Here is an 18,405-nt window from a genome sequence, read left to right on the forward strand (position 1 = left end):
GATCTGAGGATCATGGTTTGAAGACAGCTCTGGTAGGTAAGTCCATGAGACTCTTATCTTCAATTAACTACCAAAGGCTGGTAAAGTGGCTCAATGATAGAGCACTAGCCTTGAACTAAAGATCTGAGGGACAGTGCCCAGGCCCAGGGTTCAGGCCCCATGACCAAACATGTGCAGATGCACGCACATGTGCACACACACAACACACATTATCCAAGGACTACACTGAAAGCTTCATCTGAGTCACCCTGTGTCTCTCCAGGCTCTTTTTCTGACGACGGTAGTTGTGCTTTACCAAGGCTAGCAGAGGTGTGCAAGCCTCAGGGGGGCTGTGCATAGAGGACTGAGGAATTCACATCCCTTCTCAATGCCCGCCCCGTGCCTCTGCCTGGACTGTGGGGCCCACCTCCTCTCACGCTGTCCCTCACGGAAGTGCCAGCTCCCTCTGTGCAGTGGCAGACCTCAAGGAGCACAGGGTAGGGGCTCCCGCCACTACTCTGTGTGCTGGCTTTACCTTGGAGGGCCTGAGGCCTGGGGCTTGGCCCTTGGGGCCGTCTGAGCCACTGTGGTGGGGACCTGGCTGCCAGCAGCTTAAGTGAGGCAGAGCCGGACTGAGTGTGCAGGGCGCCTCCATCTGTCCACAGACTCTTCACTGCCTCAGTTGATCTGCACCTGCTGTTCAGCCTCACCTGACCCTCATAAGTTGGCCCTATTTCTGTCCACTGAATTGTGACCTCCCCATTCCCATGTAGCCATGTTCCTCTCTAAAGGGCTCAGCAGCTTGCCTGATTGCACAGCCTCACTCCGCTCTTCTCAGATGCCCTGTGAGGCACACACATGCCACCGGAACACCCTTGCTTGCACAGACCAGGCCCTGTGATTCACACGCAGGCCCTATGCTTCACACGCAGTGTGCCCCCTCAGAAAGCTGGCTGAAGCCCCGGTTCTCCCAGGTAACCGCCCAAGGGCAGGACTCGCTCCCACACACAGAGCCTGTCCAGAGCACTTGACACTCCCGGAGTGAACCTGACTTACTGCCTGCAGTGACTTTTCACAGCCCTTTAAGAGTTGAGGTTTTATTTTTTGCTAGCCTCAATATTCTCCATCCTGTGAACCTTAACGGCTGTCTTACTAGACCATGTTGTTTGCATTCCTGAGCCCACAGATTGTATGATTTTGGGGTTCTCAGAGCTGTTCCCAGACAGCTCTCTTGTCTTTCTGGGCCACCCCCTCCTTTCCCTTCCATTTGAGAGCAGGATTTTACTAGGAAATGGATGCTTCTGGGCATCAGGTTCAGAGTTGGTGGCCTGAAGTCCTTAGCACTAAGGTGGAACTTTTTCCAATCAATGATCCTGTCTAGGGTCTCCTTTGCATCCTATAGGTGCTACTCTCCAAAGCAGACTTGTGGTAGGTGACCAGTGCCACGGGGCGGTTCTGTCGGGACAATGGAGGACACCTAGAGGAGGAACTGGAATAGGTGGGGAGATGGCAAACAGACAACTCACACACAAGAGGAGTGGATGCTGAGTGCGATTTAATGCAGAGGATAACAAGCTTTTATAGCAAAAGTCTCCATGAGAAAGGGCAAAAGGTTACACAATCTTGCTGCAGGGCTTCATTCTTGGGTGGTCACCAGCTGGTCGCCTGATAGGCACTTGTTTCCCCGCTTATCTCTAAGAAATATAATGGGTTTCGATGTTTGTCACTAACCATTCTTATTTCTATAGAGGCCTTAACTGTCCCATAAGATCTTTCCTGTTCCTTCTTTAATAGTAAGCACCACGGAGGCCTAGATCTAGCACGTCTCTTAGTAAATGAAAGAGAGTAACAGGAAGTTCTTTCTCCTAAGTAGTTATCTCAGCAATTGCCATACATTCTTTCTGTTCTAGCCGCCCCTACAGCTTCTTGTAAATCTCTTACAAACAATTCCTTCTGCTGATGTGACATCGTGAAACCCCCAATACTTTTATATTTACTTATGACTTGTCTACTAGCCTCCATAAGAGGGGCTTTCAGGGTAGCACTTAACTCTGGTGAGTTAGTCATATTTTTAAGACACTCATCAGATGTTGGAGTCGTCAACACTCTTAAGAAAGAGCTTTGAATAAGGGAACGTTGAGCATAAGTAAGTACAATGAGCAGCAGAAACAGTAAAAGATTAATAGGCACTCCTATACAGTGAAGAAAAGAAAAGCAGGGACAGAAACACATCTTTCCCAGGGGCTTGCCAGCCTTTCCAGGAGGTAGGCCTCTTTGAAGCCGCATTCTCTGAGGTAGACTTCGGTGAAGTCCCATTCTCAGAGCTAGGTCTCTTTGAAGCCCCATTCTCTGAGGTAGACTTTGGTGAAGTCCCAATACTCAGAGCTAGGTCTCTGTGAAGCCCCATTCTCAGGTCTGAAAGCTGGTTTCCCATGCTAAGCAGACTCCACCGGAGTAGGCGGGGCAGACCAGGCTGCCCCTAATGATGGTCTCCACCCCTTTGTGCTGTCTTCCCCTGGACCAAGGCAGGGTGCTCACTTCTCTCAGCTCCTCGGGGAAGGAAGGCCCGGTGCTGGGTGCCAGCTACTGGGATGACAAACACCAGGACAGCAGAAATGTGAGTGTGTGTTCCTCTCAGTGATCAAGATCACTGAAGCCAGGCGACAGTGGCTCACACCTGTAATCCTAACTACTCAGGAGGCTGAGATCTGAGGACCACGCTTGAACAGCAGGAAGCAAGCAGGATGCTGGGACTGGGTGGATGTGATGGGGACATGGCGCTGTTGTTCAGAAGCCAGAACAGGAATGAATGGTCATTCTCTAGGATTGTTTTGCCCCACTATCCCTGGGGCTGGAGTAGCCACAAGTGCAGTGAGGAGTCAGCTGGGATTACAAAGGAAGAAGTGTAGACACCAGGCCATTTAAGGAGCACTTAACAGTGCTGCGTTCATCCTCCATCAGGCAGGGGAAAGGGCGTGTGCTTTCTGGTGGGGACCGAAACCCAACACATGATCAGGGCATCGAATCTTCATGGCCCCACGTAGCTCAAACCTGCCAGCTCAAACCTTAGTCAAGGCCTCTGAGATTTTCAGCCAGAACACAGACAACTGGAGGGAACTCATGGAGCCTAACTACGGGATATTTACCCCAAATACTGGCCTGAGGAGCATTATGGTTATGTTTTGCACACTTGGAGTACTGAAAATTTGGCTGGGGTAGACTCCTGATCCCACCGTCTCCCAGAAGGGCAGCAGCTGCCTTCTCTTCCCCAGGAAGTTTCTGAAGTGGAACTTGTTACTTGTAAGAAGTCAAGCAACACAGGTAGAGTATTATGTGCAAAAGGCTGTGACCTGGGCGAGGCTCTGAGCGAGCTGGAGCAGACAAGTCCAAGGCTCTTGATGAGCCAGCACAACTCATGTTTAGGAGTGGCTCCGGTGGTGGAGTTTCACCCAGGAACCAGACATGCTAAGGGAGCGGCCCGAGTTCAAGCCTCACCACCGGTACAGAACAAACCTCTGGGCTGACTGAGTTTCAGTGACGCATATCAGCGCTTGCCTGCCTTTCTGAAGTTGGTACTCTATCATCTTCGGGTGGTTGTATGTCTATAAATACCCTTCATCCTTCTCCCCGTCCGGGTGTGCGTGTGTGTGCGCATGTGCGTATGTGTGTGTGCGTATGTGTGTGTGCGCGTGTGTGTATGTGCGTGTGTGTGTGCGTATGTGTGTGCGTATGTGCGTGCGTGTGTGTGTGCGTATGTGTATGTGCGTGTGTGTGCGCGTGTGCGTGTGCGTGCATTGCGTATGTGTGTGCATATGTGTGTGCGCGCGTGTGTGTATGTGCATGTGCGTGTGCGTATGTGCGTGTGTGTATGTGTATGTGCGTGTGCGTATGTGCGTGTGCGTGCATTGCGTATGTGTGCGTATGTGTATGTGCGTGTGCGTATGTGCGTGTGTGTGTGTGTATGTGCGTGTGCGTATGTGCGTGTGTGTATGTGCGTGTGTGTGCGCGTGTGCGTGTGTGCGCGCGTGTGCACACTCAGGGCCTGGGCGCTGTCCCCAGCTCTGCTGAAGCGAGCGCTCTACCACTTGAACCACCGCTTTGGAGATGAGAGTCTCACGGAGTTTCCTGCCCCGGCTGGCTTCGGACTGTGATCCCCAGGTCTCAGCCTGCAGAGCAGCTCGGGTGGGCCGCCGCGGGGCCGGTGATCAGTGGGGGGAGAGAAGAGGGAGGGCGGAGGGGGGAGGGGGACGGGAACGGGGGAGGGCGGGGGCTGAGCTCCGGGCCTCCAGCTCGCGCCCCGCCCTTCTCCCCGCCCCACACGCCACCCAATCCCCGAGCGGGCCCGCGGCGGGCGGGGCGCCCCTCGCCCAATCCCCGCGGTGATCTCCGCAGCAAGGTCACGCCCCTTCCCGATCACCGCCCAATCTCCGTCCGAGCCTGCGTCGGCCCCGCCCAGCCGCGTCTGCCGCCCGTGCGAGGCGGCGCGCGGCCCCGCGGGAACATGGAGGAGCTGCTGCGGCGGGAGCTGGGCTGCGGCTCGGTCAGGGCCACGGGGCACTCGGGAGGCGGGTGCATCAACCAGGGCCAGAGTTACGACACCGACCGAGGACGGGTGTTCGTGAAGATGAACTCCAAGGCCGAGGTAGGGGCGGGGCCGGGGCCAGCTCCGCTCAGGTCAGGGCTGGGGTCGGGGTCGGGGTCAGGCCTGGGGTCGGGGTCAGGGCCCGGGGTCAAGCTTGGGGTCAGGGCTGGGCAGGGGTCAGGGCCCGGGATCAGGCTTGGGGTCAGGGCCGGGGTCAGGCCTGGGGTCGGAGTCAGGGCTGGGCAGGGGTCAGGGCCCGGGATCAGGCTTGGGGTCAGGGCCGGGGGATCAGGCTTGGGGTCGGGGTCGGGGTCAGGCCTGGGGTCGGGGTCAGGGCCCGGGGTCAAGCTTGGGGTCAGGGCTGGGCAGGGGTCAGGGCCCAGGATCAGGCTTGGGGTCAGGGCCGGGGTCAGGGCCCGGGGGTCAGGCTTGGGGTCGGGGTCGGGGTCAGGCCCGGGGTCAGGGCCCGAGATCAGGACCCTGGACCGCGGTGCGCGCAGGCGGCCTTCGCGGGCAGTTGGGTGCGGTTCCCTGACTACCCCGAGAGGAGCCTTCCCGCTGGCCGCCTTGCGGGAGACAGCGCCTGGCGGGATAGAAAGGGCCCGCCCCTTCGGTTATCCTGGAGGGGAGGACGGGCCCCAGGCCCCGGCCCAGGCCCAGCCCCGGCCTCTGGCACCTTTCTGACTGCCCTGTGGAGGGGAGGACGGGCCCCAGGCCCAGCCCCGGCCTCTGGCACCTTTCTGACTGCCCTGTGGAGGGGAGGACGGACTCCAGGCCCCGGCCCAGGCCCAGCCCCAGCCCCGGCCTCTGGCACCTTTCTGACAGGCCAGAAGAATGTTTGAAGGGGAGATGGCAAGCTTGGCCGCCATTCTGAAGACAGGCACCGTGAAGGTGCCCAGGCCCATCCGAGTTCTGGATGCCCCGGGAGGAGGGAGTGTGCTGGTGATGGAGCATTTGGACATGCGGTCTCTGAGCAGGTGTGTTTTGACGAATCTCCTCTGGTTAAGGGCAAAGACTTTTTCCTCTGTGTGGTTCCTGTGGCTCCTTTGTTCCTGAAGCTTGTACTTGGGAGCACAATTATTATTATTTTTGTGTGTGTACTGGTCCTGGGGCTTGAACTCAGGGCCTGGGCACTGCCCCTGAATTTTTTTTTTTGCTCAAGGCTAGTGCTGTACTACTTGAGCCACAGCTCCACTTCTGCTTTCTGGTGGTTAATTAGAGATGAGTCTCAAAGACTTTCCTGCCTGTGTTGGGTCTGAACCATGATTCTTGCTCTCGGGACACTGAGATTGTAGGTATGAGCCATCAGCACTCAGTTGGGCTTTTGAAGAATGTCACTGAGACTCCATATATAACGGTTCTGCAGAACGGGCAGTGTGATTCACTGATAGCCAAAGGCAGAAGAGAGGGATCTCCAAACACGGTGAGGGAGGGTGGGGTGCAAATTCAGTTAAGGCTGGAGAAAGGTGTGTCAGATCATCTGCGCCCTTCATCCCCTCTTGATTAAAAACGGACTGTCCTTAAAATGTTCACAAGCTTTGTGTTCCTTGAGCCCTTTCGTATAGAAGTGGCTCTGCCTTTTGGGTGTCATCTGTTGTGTTTTGGTTTTATAGTCATGCTGCTAAACTTGGAACCCAGCTTGCAGATCTACACCTCGAGAACAAGAAGCGTGGAGAGAGACTCCTGAAGGAGGCTAGCACTGTGGGTAAGGGCTGGATGGATTGTAGGAGACCCCCTGGAGGAGGACACACAGCCACGTGTTTGGTGATCTGATAGTCAGATCTGTAATGATGCCAGAATATCCTAGAGCAGTTCAGTGAGCACCATGGATGTGGCTGATGTGTTAACTGTACTTGGAAGACAGGAAGTCACTGTTGGACTTGGAACTTTCATAGTATTACCCTTGCTTTTCCCTCTCTCTCTGCAGAGAGACTGGAGGTTTTCTGGCTTTCTGTACAAAGTGAGTCCTTTTAAGCACTGTGTATTCTAAGTACGTGTCATTCTTGAGACTGGGTTTGCTCACAGCTGGCGTTCTACCACTTGAGCCACACCTCTAGTTCCATTCCTGAGATTTGCAAAGTCAGCCCTCAAGTCTGACCTAGCTAGAGTTTAGTGTGTTGTTATACTGTGGGAATTTTCCACTGTTTTCATCTCTGACAGTTGGTAATCCACAGGTCTCTCTGTGCTGACTCTGCTGGACTGAGCTGCTGATGCTGGCCCGTGAGGCTGCCGGGCCCTGTCCCTGTGAGGGCAGACTGAGAGGCCCCAGCACACTTCCAGACTGCATGGAGTCTAGTGCTGGGATTGTCTGAGTTTGAGCAACTACATAGGATTGAAACCATTTCCAAGCTAATATCCACTTTGTAGGCCATGTCACTACCAAGAACTGTTCTTTCTTGATGGATTAAGAGGGTCGATTGTTTTTTCTTCTCTAAAGAAAAGTCATCTTTTCTTTTTTTTTCTCCTCAGTACACTGTTGTCTGCTCTGAGAGCTGGCGTCTTTGGTTGTTAAGTCTGCCCAAGGAGTTTCTGTTCTGAGTAACCAGAGAGTTAGTGGAGACCAAGGCCTTTTTTTGTCTCTGGGTAGGACATAAGGTGTCCTCTCCACCTCCCAGCTGAGGTCAGGCTTTGGTGCATCTCTGTGCTCCATGAATGGGAGCCCAGGGTCTCCTGGCACAAGGAAACTAACTGTGATCTTTCCCTTTTCTTTTTGTATGGCAGGGAAAGGAGGAGAGCAGGTGGACCAACTCTTTGTGGACCAGTTTGGGTTTGATGTGGTGACATGCTGTGGCTATCTTCCTCAGGTGAGAAAGAAAGTACCCTTTCCTATTCCTGTGCAATACTGTATGTCGTAGCTTTTTGTTTTTTTTTTTTTTTGGTCGTGGGTCTTGAACTCTAGGCCTGGGCACTGTCTCTCAGCTCTTCAGCTCTACCACTTGAGCCACAGCGCCATTTCTGGCTTTTTCTGCTTATGTGGTGCTGAGGAATCAAACCCAGGGCCTCATGAATGCAAAGCAAGCACTCTACCACTGAGCCACCTTCCCAGCCCTTGTCATTATTCTTAAACAGTGCAGTATAGCAGGTGCTTAATAAGCTATATTATTAAGTATCATAACCAGAGATGATTAATGAGTTCTATGCAAATTCTAGATACCACTGTATATAAGAACTTGAACACCTGAGTGTTTTAGTATGGAGTCCTGGCCTAGTCCCTCTGGCAGACCATTTCAGCAGTGATGCAAGATTGTTTCTGGGATGGTTTGGGGTTTTTTCATGCCAGGGTCTGGGCACTGTCCCTGAGCTTTTTTGCTCAAGGCTAGAGCTCTACCACTTGAGCCACAGCACCACTTCCGGTTTTCTGGTGGTTTTATTGGAGATAGGAGTCTCACGGTCTCTCCTGCCCGGGCTGGCTTTGAACCGCGATCCTTAGATCTCAGCCTCCTAGGTAGCTAGGATGACAGGCGTGAGCCACCAACACCAAGCAGGCTTATTACGGTTTTAAGGTTGGCTTTGATGGGAGTTCTGCTTGCTGTGGGGTGGGTGGGACAGTGCTTTCAGAGGGTAGGCAGAGGTGGCTCCTTGGGCGGGGTTGCTGAGGAATTGAGGAAAGTTCTAGGGGTTCCTGGCAGGCACATGTCATAGGGGGTTATCTGTAAACCTGCTTTGGGTCCTAAGTAGTGCCTTCTGGTCCTGTCCGCTTCCGGGCACGTCAGCAGCACTGCCCGTGTGCACACACACGCTTGTGTGTGGGGTCGTGCGTCCTCTGGGGTCACGTCCTGTGCCGTGGACCGGCTCTGTCGGACAACGGAGGACACCTAGTGGAGGAACTGGAATAGGTGGGGAGATGGCAGACAGACAGCTCACACACAAGAGGAGTGGATGCTGAGTGCGATTCAATGCAGAGGATAACAAGCTTTTATAGCAAAAGTCTCCATGAGAAAGGGCAAAAGGTTACACAATCTTGCTGCAGGGCTTCATTCTTGGGTGGTCACCAGCTGGTCGCCTGATAGGCACTTGTTTCCGGCTTATCTCTAAGGAATACAATGGGTTTCAATGTTTATCACCAATTAGCCACTACTTTTTTCTATAGAGGCCTTAACTGTCCCATTAGGATCTTTCTTGTTCCTTCTTTAATTGTAAGCACCTAGGTGGCCTAGATATAGCAAGTCTCTTAGTAAATGAAAGAGAGTAACAGGAAGTTCTTTCTAAGTAGTTCTCCCAGCAATTGCCATACATTCTTTTTTTTTTTTTTAATTTAATTTTATTTTTTTTTTGGGTCCGGTCGTGGGGCCTGAACTCTGGGCCTGGGCGCTGTCCCTCAGCTCTTCAGCTCAAGGCTAGCGCTCTACCACTTGAGCCACAGCACCACTTCTGGCTTTTTTCTTTTTGCTTATGTGGTGCTGAGGAATGGAACCCAGGGCTTCATGCATGCAAGGCAAGCGCTCTACCACTGAGCCACCTTCCCGGCCCCCATACATTCTTTCTGTTCTAGCCACGCCTACAGCTTCTTGTAAATCTCTTACAATTCCTTCTGCTGAAGTGACATCGTGAAATCCCCAATACTTTTATATTTACTTACGACTTGTCTACTAGCCTCCATAAGAGGGGCTTTCAGGGTAGCACTTAACTCTGGTGAGTTAGTCATATTTTTAAGACACTCATCAGATGTTGGAGTCATCAACACTCTTAAGAAAGAGCCTTGAATAAGGGAACGTTGAGAATGAGTAAGTACAATGAGCAGCAGGAACAGTAAAAGATTAATAGGCACTCCTATACAGTGAAGAAAAGAAAAGCAGGGACAGAAACCCATCTTTCCCAGGGGCTTGCCAGCCTTTCCAGGAGGTAGGCCTCTTTGAAGCCGCATTCTCTGAGGTAGACTTCGGTGAAGTCCCATTCTCAGAGCTAGGTCTCTTTGAAGCCCCATTCTCTGAGGTAGACTTTGGTGAAGTCCCAATACTCAGAGCTAGGTCTCTGTGAAGCCCCATTCTCAGGTCTGAAAGCAGGTTTCCCATGCTAAGCAGACTCCACCGGAGTAGGCGGGGCAGACCTGTTCTGTGGGCATCTCTGCTCTTGCCTTCCCTGTGCATGGTCAGTGCTCATGCTCTGGGCAGCCTTTCTAGGGATCTTCTGGAACAAGGTTCTGTATGGCTCTTCTCAAGATTCTTCTCTGGACAGGGCCATGAGGTAGACCTGAGCCACGGGTAGGGCAGTCTGTCAGCTCTGTTACTGTGTCCCAGAAGGAGGATAATTGAGAGGAAATGTGCCGGTGCTCTCTGTTAGGTTTTTAAAAAGAGGTAGGCGAGTAAGAACCGCACCAGCACGCACGTGGTATTCAGATAAGGGGTAGGTTTATTCAGTAGACCAGGCAAGGTTGGCACTCCACGTGGCTGGGAAAGGCCTGGGAATGAGAGAGAGCTGGGAAGAGAGGAAAGAGAGAGAAAAGAGCAGAGAGAGGGGTAAGAACAGTAGCACTCACGTGGTATTCAGGTAAGGGGTAGACCTGCTGGGACCAGGCAAGGTTGGCACTCCACGTGGCTGGGAAAGAGAGAGCAAGAAAAGAACAGAGAGTGAGCTAGAATAGAACAGAGAGAGCAAGAAAAGAGCAGCAAGAGCAAGAGCAAGAGAGCGTCTGGGCCTGGGTTAGGCCTTATGTAGGGTATGGGCGGGGAAAGGTGTGGCCACATCAAATTCAGATGTGACCTCAGCGGATGCAGATGTGACCTCTTCCAGGTATCCCAGTTGCCTAGGTAACGCAGGTACTGGGTGGAGACTTTGCTGCGAGGAGGGTGGAGTCTGCTGGCCATCCAGGAGCGGACCTTACACTCTCAGTCTTGGCCCCAGAGCAGATCCTGCCTGGGCTCTGCCTCCCACTGCTCCTGGGAGGGGTCCTGACCTCAGCCGGCCTGAAGCCCGGGTGCCTGGCCCTCCTCACCTCTCTGCTCCTGGCATCTTTCCACTTTGGGAGGCTTGCAGGGATTCGAGCTTCCTTGGAGCTAGCTTTTCCTGATGAACTCTGTCCTTTGTTGTCACTTGTGCAGGTGAATGACTGGCAGAAGGACTGGGTTGTGTTCTATGCTCGGCAGCGCATTCAGCCCCAGCTGGATATGGTGGAGAAGGGGTCTGGGGACCGGGAGGCCCTGGAGCTCTGGTCTGCTCTGCAGGTGAGGTGCGCTCCTGCTGCGGCCCAGTCCAGTACACGCCTCACGTGGCTCAGTGTAACGAGGTACCAAGGCTGACCGCTCCTCTGAGCCTGGCTCTGAACAGGAAACGGGGTGCTGTCAGTGTCCCCTAACCCCTCCTAAGCTAGGCGTGTCTGAGCCGTGCTTAGAACATCTCCATCTCTGCGTGCATCCGTGGCTTTGCTAAGTCTCTGCCTTCTCCCTGCAGCTGAAGATCCCTGACCTGTTCCGTGATCTGGAGATCACGCCGGCCTTGCTTCATGGAGACCTCTGGGGAGGGAATGTAGCAGAAGATTCTTCTGGGCCCATCATTTTTGACCCAGCTTCTTTCTACGGCCACTCAGAATATGAGCTGGCTATAGCTGGCATGTTCGGTGGCTTCAGTGGCTCCTTCTACTCTGCCTATCACAGCAAAATTCCCAAGGCCCCTGGATTTGAGAAGCGCCTGAAGTTGTATCAGCTCTTTCACTACCTGAACCACTGGAACCATTTTGGATCGGGGTATAGAGGGTCCTCCCTAAACATCATGCGGAATCTCATCAAATGAGCTGCCTTTCCTCTGGACGAGGGGTCTCGAGTGTGCCGCGCCTCAGAGCCAGGTCCTCCACACTGGGACCAGTCTGGGCAGGACCAGAAAGCGTGTGAATCTGAAGAAAGGCCACAAGGCCCTGATGTGGTTCACCTTGTTAGGTTCTTGGCTGCTTAAGGCCACACTGTCCATGCTCTGCTTCAAAGGTAGAGAGCCGAGTGACGGTGTGGGCGTCCAGTGTACAGGAAAGTAGCCAGGACCCACCCACTTCCTGCCCCTCAGTCCAGCGTCATCTCTGGGTGGCTCTGGAGCTTCATAAAGCATTAAGACAAGTCCATGTGGAACTGTCTTACTAGAAGTTGTGAGTAATGGTCAGCTCCACAGTCAAGCACATTCCTTGTCTGTCCATCACTTCCTCAGGCTTCTGCAGGCAGGGTGGGAAACTGACCGCGCTGCAAGCCTTTGGGTAAATCGGATGAATAAGAGCCTTGCGTTATTTCTGTATTGCCCCAACTTGCATGCTCACTAAAGCTTAATAAATTGTCAGGCATTCCTTTAAAACTACAAAATGAGCATGGAAATAGTTTTGTTTTCTATCCTTTAGTATTAAAAGAATAAGAAATTTCATGAGTGACCTTGCTGCTACTAAATCACTTTGTCCAAAAACTTTATTAAACTCTCAGTGATTTCATTGATAAATATACCTATGCTTCCCATTTAGCAATTCAACATTTTATTACTTATTTATATTTATTTTTTGTTTGGTTGTGGGGCCTGAACTCTGGGCCTGGGGTCTGTCCCTCAGCTCTTCAGCTCAAGGCCAGTGCTCTACCACTTGAGCCACAGCGCCACTCCCAGCTTTTTCTATTTTGTGGTGCTGAGGAATCAAACCCAGGGCCTCATGCATGCAAGGCAAGCACTCTACCACTGAGCCACTTTCCCAGCCCCTCACTAAACATTTTAGCTGTTTACTCAGAAATTCTGTAGTACGTAGATACATAGTACATAGATACAACTTGGTTTTTGTTTGTGGTTTTTGTCAGTTGTGGGGGCCTGAACTTAGCTTGGGGGCTGTTTTCTGGTGGCTCATTGGAGATAAGAGTCTCATGGACTTTCCTGCCTTGGCTGTCTTTGAACTGTGATCCTCAGATCTCAGCCTCCTGAGTAGCTAGGATTACAGGCATGAGCCAGCAGTTCCTGGACTTTTTTCTTGTTTATGTATGACAGATCAGGCCCCTCAGCAGAAGTCAGACTAATGCTACTGAGCAGCTTTAGTTGGAGGAGAGAGAAGACATGGAAGAAGTTAGGAATCGAGTTCAGACCTAGTCATGCCTGGACCATGTAACCAAGGTTTTAGCTTTCGTGCTCTGACCCTGGGGAAATGGATAACCATGTATCTGTCAGCACAGCAGTATGTGGATCAGAGTGGAGGCCAAAGTGGTTCTCATTGATAACAAGGAAAACACCCAACAGGGTGGCTGAACTGAGGCTCAGGAGATGACCTCAGTGAGTGTAATGAGAGCACCGTCCACACTGACACAGCCCTCAGCTGATGAACAGCCCTGTCAACACTGACACAGCCCTCAGCTGATGAACAGAGCACCGTCCACACCGACACAGCCCTTAGCTGATGAACAGCCCTGTCAACCCTGACATAGCCCTCAGCTGATGAACAGAGCACCGTCCACACTGACACAGCCCTCAGCTGATGAACAGAGCACCATCCACACTGACACAGCCCTCAGCTGATGAATAGAGCACCATCCACACTGACACAGCCCTCAGCTGATGAACAGAGCACCGTCCACACTGACACAGCCCTCAGCTGATGAACAGCCCTGTCAACACTGACACAGCCCTCAGCTGATGAACAGAGCACCGTCCACACTGACACAGCCCTCAGCTGATGAACAGAGCACCATCCACACTGACACAGCCCTCAGCTGATGAACAGAGCACCATCCACACTGACACAGCCCTCAGATGATGAACAGAGCACCGTCCACACTGACACAGCCCTTAGCTGATGAACACATACTGAGGTAGGTTTTATTTCGTCCGTCATGGGGCTTGAACTCAGGGTCTGAGCGCTGTCTTGAGATTTTTTTTTTTCTCAAGGCTAGTGCTCTACCACTTTGAGATAATTGGAGATGGACTTCTTTCCGGGCTGGCTTCGAGTGGCTAGGATTTCAGGTGTGAGCTACTGGCATGCAGCTGTAGAGCTTGCCAGCTTTTTAAACTTTGTCATTTATTGCAATTACTTAAAAGTATTTTCTTTTTGCAGTATGGGGTGTTGAACTCCAAGGTATGGTCCTGTTAAGTAAGCACTAGCATTTGAGCCATTCCTCTAGGTTTGTGTGTGTATTTGTATCATCACTGGGGCTGGTACTCAAGGCCTGACACTATCAACTTTTTTGTTTGTGGCTAGCTCTCTACCACTTGATCCATGTTTCCAGTTATAGCTTTTTTTAAAAATTGGAATTAAGTCTCTTAGATTTGTTTCTGCACAGACTGACCTTGAACTTGATCTTCAGAACTCAGCCTCCTAATTAGCTAGGATTATCTGAAATAAGTTTGAGCCATTTACACCCAGCTCACTAAATTCTTTTTTTTTTTTTTTTGTCGGTCGTGGGGCTTGAACTCTGGGCCTGGGCGCTGTCCCTCAGCTCTTCAGCTCAAGGCGAGCGCTCTACCACTTGAGCTACAGCGCCACTTCCGGTTTTCCTGTGGTTTATTGGAGATAGGAGTCTCACGGTCTCTCCTGCTCGGGCTGGCTTTGAACCGCGATCCTCAGATCTCAGCCTCCTGAGTAGCTAGGATTGCAGGCGTGAGCCACCAGCGCCCGGCTCACTAAATTCTTTAAGTTTAGGCTGGGAAGGTGGCTCAGTGGTAGAGTGCTTGCCTTGCATGCATGAGGCCCTGGGTTCAATTCCTCAGCACCACATAAGCAGAAAAAGCTGGAAGTGGTGCTGTAGCTCAAGTGGTAGAGCGCTAGCCTTGAGCTGAAGAGCTGAGGGACAGCGCCCAGACCCAGAGTTCAGGCCCCACGACTGACAAAATAAATAATAAAGTAAATGTGTTAACTTTGAGACCTGTGTGTGGCTCCATTCCATGAAGACCTGTCCATGTTGCCTGCGGACACGCCTCTCAACATGGCAGCATATGATGTTCTAGACTGGCTGAGCTGCAAAAAGTAGGTTATTTTTTCTCCTGCTTTTGTGGTACTGAGGAATTGAACCCAGGGCCTCATGCATGTGAGGCAAGCGCTCTACCACTGAGCCACCTTCCCAGCCCCAAGGAAGGTTTTATTTGGAGGCATAATTTTTTTGTCTTTCTTTTGTACTGGGGGTTGAACCTAGGGCTTCACCTATGCTAGGCATTTCTACATCCCTAACCCCCTCCCCCTTTGTGCCAGTTCTGGGGCTTGAACTTAGGACTGGGTGCTGGTGGCTCACACCTATAATACTAGCTACTCAGGAGGCTGAGTTCTGAGAATCATGGTTTGAAGTCATCCTGAGCTCAGACTTTTTTTAGTTGGTCATGGGGCTTGAACTCTGGGCTTGAGCACTGTCCCTCACCTCTTCAGCTCAAGGCGAGTGCTCTACCGCTTGAGCCACAACGCCACTTCTAGTTTTTAGGTGGTTTATTGGAGATAAGAGTCTCACAGACTGGGGCTGGGAAGTTGGCTCAGTGGTAGAGCGCTTGCCTTGCATGCCTGAGGCCCTGGGTTCGATTCCCAGCACCACATAAGCAAAAAAGCCAGAAGTGGCGCTGTGGCTCAAGTGGTAGAGCACTAGCCTTGAGCTGAAAAGCTGAGGGACAGCGCCCAGGCCCAGAGTTCAGGCCCCACGACCAGACACACACAAAAAAAGAGTCTCACAGACTTTCCTGTCCTGCCCGGGCTGGCTTTGAACCACAGTCCTCAGATCTCAGCCTCCTGAGTAGCTAGGATTATAGGCATAAGCCACCAAGGCCCGGTCTGAGACTTTTTTTTTTTGCCAATCCTGGGGCTTGATCTCAGGGTCTGGGCACTGTCTCTTAGCTGCTTTTGCTCAATGCTAGCACTTTACCACTTGAGCCACAGTGCCACTTCTGGCTTTTTCCGTTTATGTTGTACTGAGGAATCGAACCCAGGGCTTCATGCCGCTAGGCAAGCATTCTACCACTAAGCCACATTCCCAGCCTGAGCTGAGACTCCTTTGTCCAATTAACCATATATATACACACACAAAGCTGAAACTAGAGCTGTGACTCAAGTGGTAGCCTTGACCCTTGAGCACAAAAGCTCAAGCTAGGCACCGGTGGCTCATGCTTGTAATCCTAGCTATTCAGGAGGATGAGATATGAGGATTGCGGTTCAAAGCCAGCCCAGGCAGGAAAGTCCAAGAGACTCTTATCTCCAATGAACCACTCAGAAAACTGGAAGTGGAGCTGTGGCTCACGTGGTAAAGTGCTAGCCTTGAGCTGAAGAGCTGAGGGACAGCACCCAGGCCCAGAGTTCAAGCCCCACGGTGGACCAAAAAAAAAAAATAATGCTCAGGGAAAGCAATCTGGCTGAATTCAAATTCAAGCCTCAGACAGGCACACATTGGACACAAATAATGTTACAATTCATACAACATAAAATTCACCTTGCTATTTTAATAAATTATCACATAACTGCCCTGACCCTGAATCTTAAACAGTTCTTGTTAGCTCCAAAATAAAGGCTTTCCTATTCTTCAATTCATGCCTCTCCTACTGAAACCCAAGGGCCTGCCAGGCTCTGTACCTTCCTGTGTAATCAATCACAGATGGTCATAAACGATGAAGAAAAATTCAAGGGTGCTATGGAATCAGGCTTTGACCCTGAATAGCTCAGCCAGCTGCTAGCTCGTGTCACCAGCTAGCAGCCTCTGTCTCAACTGTGTCAGCAGCAAAATGAGCTGGTGAGCAATGGAGCTGCGGAATCCCTGACAAACCAACTGTCAGTCAGGCGCCAGGGACCGGAGTCGCCTGTCCTGAGCACTGTATAGCAAGGTGTAAAGGCAGGCCAGGCCTGGAAGAGGAGAGTGGCAGGTGACAGGTGCCCTCTTCACAGACAGCCATCCTCTCTGGCTTCTGTATCAGCCTTACCCCCTCTCCCAACAGGTCCCTTCCTTGGCACGGCTTTGGAGAATCGCCCCGTTAGAGGAGATGAAAATAGTAGTGCTTGGCTTCAAGCCAGGTCAGAAAAGCCTTTTGTGTCTGCTGGTTCTCCTGAACCCTGGCTGTTTGCTTGCTCTGGAAACCTGACTTTCATTCTTGGGGATGCCTGGGCCACAGGGGTATCTCCTGCTTGCCCAGGTCCGTCCCTCCTGCCAGGAACTCAGCCCTGGGCCAGTTTTGAGTTAGGGCAGGCTGACACTCCACAGGGATAGCCAGTGCCCAGTGCCCACACCTCCCCTAGGCCGGCGGCTGTCCCTGCAGGAGGCGAGCACCGCATTAAAACCTCACAGAAATGTCCATCTGACCACTAGACCTCGGCTTTGCAGTGGGTGTCTGCTTCACAGAGAGGATGTTTCTGGTGGGTGTCTAAGGAGGAACAGAGCCGCAGGTCCCCTTCCTAGCCCCGGCCATGTGGAGGCCCTGCTCCGGGCTGGCGTGGCCAAGCACCGGCCTGTGTCCTGAGAGCGCAGGCCTGGCTCCGCCTGGGATGGAGACTGAATCGGAAAGATGTTTTCTGTCTGTATGTGGTGCTAGGAATTGAGCTCAGGGCCTGTTTTGCTAGGCAAATCCCCGACCTCGCGAGCCTTGCTTCCAGTCCTTTGTGCTTGTAGTTTGTTTTTCAGATAGGGGCTCTCACTGTGGCCTTGTGTTGGGGGACTTGATCACCAGCAGGAGCGCCTGCCTGCGCACAAAGCTTTTCTCTCACCTCTGTCACCTTCCGGGCTCCGGTGGGCCTGCCCCGAGTGACAGCTCAAGCTGGCTGGAGAGACAGCTGCGATGGGGGGCCTGGGGGCGCTGGGGACGGCCTCCTCCCACGGGGGGCGCTGGGGACGCTGGGGACGGCCTCCTCCCACGGGGGGGGGCGCTGGGGACGGCCTCCTCCCACGGGGGGACTGGGGACGGCCTCCTCCCACGGGGGTGCTGGGGACGGCCTCCTCCCACGGGGGGGGGGCGCTGGGGACGGCCTCCTCCCACGGGGGGGGGACGCTGGGGACGCTGGGGACGGCCTCCTCCCACGGGGACGCTGGGGACGCTGGGGACGGCCTCCTCCCACGGGGGGGGGCGCTGGGGACGGCCTCCTCCCACGGGGGCGCTGGGGACGGCCTCCTCCCACGGGGGGGGCGCTGGGGACGGCCTCCTCCCACGGGGGGGGACGCTGGGGACGGCCTCCTCCCACGGGGGCGCTGGGGGTGCTGGGGACGGCCTCCTCCCACGGGGGGGGGGGGCGCTGGGGACGGCCTCCTCCCACGGGGGGCGCTGGGGACGCTGGGGACGGCCTCCTCCCACGGGGGCGCTGGGGACGGCCTCCTCCCACGGGGGCGCTGGGGACGGCCTCCTCCCGCTGCCCAAGCCGCATTACACCACTTCAGGTAGACAGGCCGGTGTGCACCAGAGCATGCACACACTCTTGTGTGCGCGGGTGGGCGGCGTGCGCCGGCGGGTGTGTGCACGGAGATGTGCTCAGAGGCGTGCACGGGCGTGTGCAGGGCGGTGTGCGCGGGTGTGTGCACGGGTGTGTGCTCGGAGGCGTGCACGGGTGTGTGCTCGGAGGAGGCGTGCACGGTGTGTGCACGGGTGTGTGCTCGGAGGCGTGCACTGGTGAGCTCGGTGGGTGCAGGGCTGTGCAGGGCGCGCTGTCTGGGCCGCCCGCCCTCGCGTTATCTCAGCCCCCAGATCCCAAGCCCGCGCGGGCGGGGCCGCCCCGCCCCCCGCACAGCCCCCCTGCACCCACCAAGCTCCACATTGGGGTGCGCCGGCCCGCCCCGCCCCCGTACTGCCCCCCTCCGCACTCCCCGCACTCCCCCCCAACTGATCCCCGCCCCGATCCGCCTCCCCCCCAACTGATCCCCGCCCCGATCCGCCTCCCCCCCCACCGCACTGATCCCCGCCCCGATCCACCTCCCCCCCTCCACCTCCCGCGCAGGCTCCGCGAGCCCGGCCGTCCCCGT

At 53.9% G+C, this 18,405-nt stretch overlaps 1 protein-coding gene across 1 annotated transcript; it reads left to right on the forward strand.

Annotated features, from left to right (window-relative positions):
• Window positions 1-4,447: 4,447 nt before the first annotated feature.
• Window positions 4,448-11,968, forward strand: Fn3krp (fructosamine 3 kinase related protein). The gene is made up of 6 exons (XM_070031729.1): window positions 4,448-4,621; window positions 5,387-5,538; window positions 6,175-6,266; window positions 7,283-7,365; window positions 10,600-10,722; window positions 10,949-11,968. Exons 1-6 carry the CDS (start codon window positions 4,481-4,483, stop codon window positions 11,285-11,287), a joined length of 930 nt encoding a protein of 309 aa, XP_069887830.1. The 5' UTR covers window positions 4,448-4,480; the 3' UTR covers window positions 11,288-11,968.
• The last annotated feature ends 6,437 nt before the right edge of the window (window positions 11,969-18,405 follow it).

This window comes from Dipodomys merriami, unplaced genomic scaffold (genome assembly GCF_024711535.1).
Source record: "Dipodomys merriami isolate MVZ:Mamm:240054 unplaced genomic scaffold, mDipMer1.0.p SCAF_202, whole genome shotgun sequence".
NCBI classification, from domain to species: Eukaryota; Metazoa; Chordata; class Mammalia; order Rodentia; family Heteromyidae; genus Dipodomys; species Dipodomys merriami.

Bases quoted from the DNA above. Each gene is read 5' to 3' on its own strand.
- Fn3krp (XM_070031729.1), top strand. From the start codon at position 4,481: ATGGAGGAGCTGCTGCGGCGGGAGCTGGGCTGCGGCTCGGTCAGGGCC. The intron at 6,267-7,282 runs GTAAGGGCTGGA...TTTGTATGGCAG, and splicing joins GAAGGAGGCTAGCACTGTGG to GGAAAGGAGGAGAGCAGGTG. The intron at 7,366-10,599 runs GTGAGAAAGAAA...TCACTTGTGCAG, and splicing joins GCTGTGGCTATCTTCCTCAG to GTGAATGACTGGCAGAAGGA.